General features: G+C 41.6%; 1 protein-coding gene across 2 annotated transcripts in view; it reads left to right on the top strand.

Moving 5' to 3' along the window:
• Positions 1-2568: 2568 nt before the first annotated feature.
• Positions 2569-5000, top strand: part of tyro3 (TYRO3 protein tyrosine kinase) — a 41179-nt gene continuing 38747 nt past the window's right edge. For both annotated transcript variants that reach the window (XR_006407330.1, XM_044374570.1), the window contains exon 1: positions 2569-2910. Coding sequence is in view for 1 of the 2 variants with exons in the window: in XM_044374570.1 (XP_044230505.1) it covers positions 2847-2910 (64 nt within the window). In the remaining variant the exon portion in view is untranslated. The remainder of the gene's footprint in view (positions 2911-5000) is intronic.

Genomic DNA, 5000 nt, shown 5'->3' with positions numbered 1-5000 from the left:
TCTAACGACAAACTGACTCCAGCCTTCGTCTTATTAAACATTCACAATAACCATCAGAACTGTTCACATCAATACTGCTGTCCAAAAAACTAATAAATAATATATATATATAATGTATCATTTATATGTATACCACAGTGAACCATAGCAGTGAATATATATCATATATTCATATATATGTATATATATATCTGCTGACATGAAGTCTGATAAACCTCCTGCTGCTGCTCCTGCTTTCTACAGTGTTGACTTCCTGCCCCCCCCCCCCCCCCCCCAATTCTATTCTATTCTATGTCTCACCAGCAGGCGGCGGTCATGCGCAGCGTGTTCCTCGAATTCTCTCACACACACACTCTCTCTGTCTCTCTCTCTGTCTCTCTCTCTTTCTGTCTCTCTCTCTCTGTCTCTCTCTCTCTCTCTCTCTCTCTCTCTCTCTCTCTCTCTCTCTCTCTCTCTCTCCTCCCCCTCCACATTCCGCAGCTGCCGTCAAGCTGCGCCGAATATGAAGACACTTCCGGTTACGTGAATTTACGTTACGTGTAAATTTGACTTTAAAACACAATGAATGAATGAATAATAATAACAACAACAATAATGACAATAATAATGTTTTAAAGTTTAATACTGATTAATACATATGTTTTATTTTTTATTATGCAGAACACAAACATCTGTAAACGTAAATAAAAACAATGAGAAAAATATACATTATATATATATATATACATAAAAATCTTTAAGAACATCAGTTTTATTGATCCATGAGTTTCTTCTATTGTTGTTTTTTGTTAATTTTTGTCCCAAACTTTGTTTATCTCCAGATGTTGTGCACATGTGCAAACTGCACACAAACACTGTGAAGGAAAAACAGAAAAAAAAGTTAAAGATAAATTACAAATGAAATAAATAAAACAGCAGAACACACACACACACACACACACACACACATATATATATATATATATATATATATATATATAAACTGTACACAAATCCATAAACTCACACATATTCAAATTCAAAGTCAAGTTTCTATACAGAAATAAACAAACAGTAGAACAATGTGTTTCTCAGGACCAGGCTGCAAATAAATAAATAAAACACACCTGGAAACACAGAAAGACTCAATAAAGAGCAGCAGTTAAGAGGAGCAGTGCAGTAGTGCAGTGATACAGTGATGCAGTGGTGCGATGGTGCAGTGGTGCAGTGATGCTGCGGTCTGGTAGTGCGGTGGCGCAGTGGCGTGATGGTGCAGTGATGCAGTGGTGCAGTAATGCAGTGGTGCGAGGGTGCCGTAGTGTAATGGTGCAGTAGTGCAGTAGTACAGTGATGCTGCGGTCTGGTAGTGCGGTGGTGCAGTGGCGTGATGGTGCAGTGATGCAGTGGTGCAGTAATGCAGTGGTGCGAGGGTGCCGTAGTGTAATGGTGCAGTAGTGCAGTAGTACAGTGGTGCAGTAATGCAGTAGTGTAGTGGTGCAGTGATGCTGTAATGCAATGGTGCAGTGGTGCAGTAAATGCAGTGGTGTGGTGGGGCAGTAATGCGGTGGTGCAGTGGTGAATTGGTGCAGTGATGCAGTAATGCGGTGGTGCAGTGGTGAATTGGTGCAGTGATGCAGTAATGCGGTGGTGCAGTGATGCGGTACTACGGTGGTGCAGTGGTGAATTGGTGCAGTGATGCAGTAATGCGATGGTGCAGTGATGCAGTAAATGCAGTGGTGCAGTGGTGAATTGGTGCAGTGATGCAGTGGGGTGGTGGTGCAGTGGTGAATTGGTGCAGTGGTGCAGTAATGCAGTGGTGCAGTGATGCAGCGATGCAGTAATGTGGTGGTGAATTGGTGCAGTGATGCAGTAATGCAGTGGTGCAGTGGTGCAGTGATGCAGCGATGCAGTAATGTGGTGGTGAATTGGTGCAGTGATGCAGTAATGCGGTGGTGCAGTGGTGCAGTGGTGAATTGGTGCAGTGATGCAGTAATGCGGTGGTGCAGTGGTGCAGTGATGCAGTGATGCAGTGGTGCAGTGGTGAGCACTGAGGGTTCTGGGATGGAACCCACTGGCCAGCTGGAGTCGACATGTTCTTGCGGGTTCTCCGGGTTCCTCCCACAGACCAAAAACATGCAGCTCAGGTTAACTGGTGAATCTGAAGTATCTGTAGGTGTGAATGTGAGTGTGAATGGTTGTCTGTCTCTATACTGCATGTCAGCCCTGTGATTGGCTCTCTCCTGTCCAGGTGTACCTCACCTCTCGTCCAATGGCAGCTCAGATTGGCTCCAGCTCTCCTGCGACCCTCCAGAGGATAAACAGTAAAGAAAATGGACGGATGGAAATCTGAGTTCTTAGTTTAAATGTGTTTTTGTTTATATTACAGACTAATCAATACCAGACTAATCAATACCAGACTAATGAATTATATTGGTCTTTTTTTTGACATTTCTTGACATACAAATAAAGATGAACAACAGAAAATTAGATTATTAATTTAAAAATTAAATTTGATGTAAAAGTTGTTAGAAAAACAATCTTTTATCTTGAAGGTGACGTCGCACCTTTTCCGGTTTTGTCGTGTGTGAACACGTGGAGCTTGACGTAATTTTCACCACCGGAGGATTAACGTGAGAAAGTGTTTGTGCACTTTGTTACCAGACTGAAGTGAACTCTGCCGGAGTCAAACTCCTCCCTGCTCCTCTCTGCTCCTCCCTGCTCCTCTCTGCTCCTCTCTGCTCCTCTCCGGGGGGAATCCGGGCTGTCCGGCGGGGAATGAGGCTCCAGTGACGGACTGTAAACCGAGCCGAGCGGTGCCGGTTCATGTACCGGCGGTTTAAAGCTCCGCAGACAGAGACGATGAGGAGATGGAGCTGAAACTGTGGATTCTTCTGTTCTTACTTCACAGTCATGAAGGGACCTGCGGGACCGGTGAGTGTTAATGAGCTCATTGATTAGCTCATTGATTAGCTGATTAATTAGCTGATTAATTAGCAGTCAGCATCACAGGCTGCTGTTGGTAGTTTGGTAACAAGCTCATTTATAAAAGTTGAAAATGTGGTTCTTAATTCAAAACTCCATTGGAAAGAGTCTAGTTTAAAGTTCTAGTAGCTTTTCCACAAATGTTCACATGTGGCACAACTTAGTGAACTTTAAATAAATGTTGTGTAAAGTTTATTCTGCTCACAGACAAAATAACAAGCAACAGTTCATCTAAAGGAAGTTGTGGTCTATTTGGATTCACCTGTTGCCTTCGCAGCTTGTTTCAGTAAAAACTTCAATCTGTTGGATAAACGTTGTTTATTGGTTTGTTGAGTGTTGCCGAATTAACCAGCAGACTCACGTCTAATGAACGATTCCAGCACACGCGCACAAACCTGAAAAATAAAAGCTGACAAGCAAAGAAACCTTAAATTACACCGTTTACTAACAGAGTCTGGACTCCCGCCGCACAAACAACAGCACACACACACACACACACACACACACACACGTACACACACACACACACACACACACACACGTATACACACACACACACACACACACACACACACGTACACACACACACACACACACACACACATATACTCACACATATATACACATATATACTCACACATATATATATACACACTCACACACACACACTCACACTCACAGCTGCAGTTCAGTTTGTGTGAATCAAACTTTGATTTGATCAGTTTTGTTATTGATTAAACACAAACAGCTGATCAAACAGTCTCTTTGTCTTTCGGTGTTTAAATCACAGTTTCAGAGTCCAAAACTCAAAGATAAATATTCACATTGAAACGCTGCCGTCAGTCAGTTAGAAACTTTTCATTGATTATCAGTTTGTAATAATAATAATAATAATAATAATAATAATAATAATAGTTGAGATTCTTTAATGAATCAAACCAAACAGACGATTTAATGATTTTCCTGCAGTCAGCTGACATCATGATGACATCATAAGAACGCACCAAATGATGACATCATCACCGACTCTGGGCTTTAAAAACAGTTTAGATGTAATTTCATGTTAAATGGTTTAATAAACAAAATAAACAAAATAAACAATAACAACAGAAACAATCAAAGTGAAGAAATGAATAAATAACAGAAACAGACGTGTGGATTCATCTGCAGGTTAAAACAAACAAACATGTTTATGATGTAACGTGAATAAAAACACTCAGAGACTCAACATGTAGTTTAGTCATCACAAGTGTTTTTCTTTGTGCGATCCAGCAGAGCTTCCAGGAACACATATCTGTTATTATTATTATTATTATTATTATTATTATTATTATTATTATATCCAACAGAGCTGCAGAGTCATCGGCCTCCAGCAGGATCACAGCGAAATCAGAAACAGGAAGTGTGTTTAATCGTAAAGTGAGTTTCTGACTTCAGGAAGAAAAGGACAGAAGATAACAGACGTGACGTCACTCGTTAGTTTGTTGACTCACGTTTTGAAGCCTCGAATTTGCATTTTGACCGTCGCCATCTTGGATTTTTGGAGTGACCATATTTGGACAAAGGGTGGAGCTGACCCTAGCGCTAGCTGCTAGCTGCTAGCTCGGCTAACATGGTGCATTTTCAGTCTGTGGTTAACTGTGATAATGCTAATGCTAATGCTAATGCTAATGCTAATGTTCACCAGCAAAAAACAGGCTTAAAACCATTAAAACTAAATATTCTCACAGTAAAAACTGAACATCGAGTCTTTAGAGGATCAACAAACACTGAACGACCGAAATGTTTTAATTAACTTAATGAACTGAAAACACACTGAAACAGCGACGCTACGTCTGTACTGTGAATCTGGAGTCTGTGGAGGTCTGTGGAGGTCTGTGGGGGTCTATGGAGGTCTGTGGGGGTCTATGGAGGTCTGTGGAGGTCTGTGGAGGTCTGTGGAGGTCTGTGTGGGTCTATGGAGGTCTGTGGAGGTCTATGGAGGTCTGTGGAGGTCTATTGAGGTCTGTGGAGGTCTATTGAGGTCTGTGGGGGTCTAT

This window comes from Thunnus albacares, chromosome 15 (assembly GCF_914725855.1).
Source record: "Thunnus albacares chromosome 15, fThuAlb1.1, whole genome shotgun sequence".
In the NCBI taxonomy this organism is placed as follows: domain Eukaryota; kingdom Metazoa; phylum Chordata; class Actinopteri; order Scombriformes; family Scombridae; genus Thunnus; species Thunnus albacares.
This window is presented reverse-complemented; position numbering and strand designations above follow the sequence as displayed.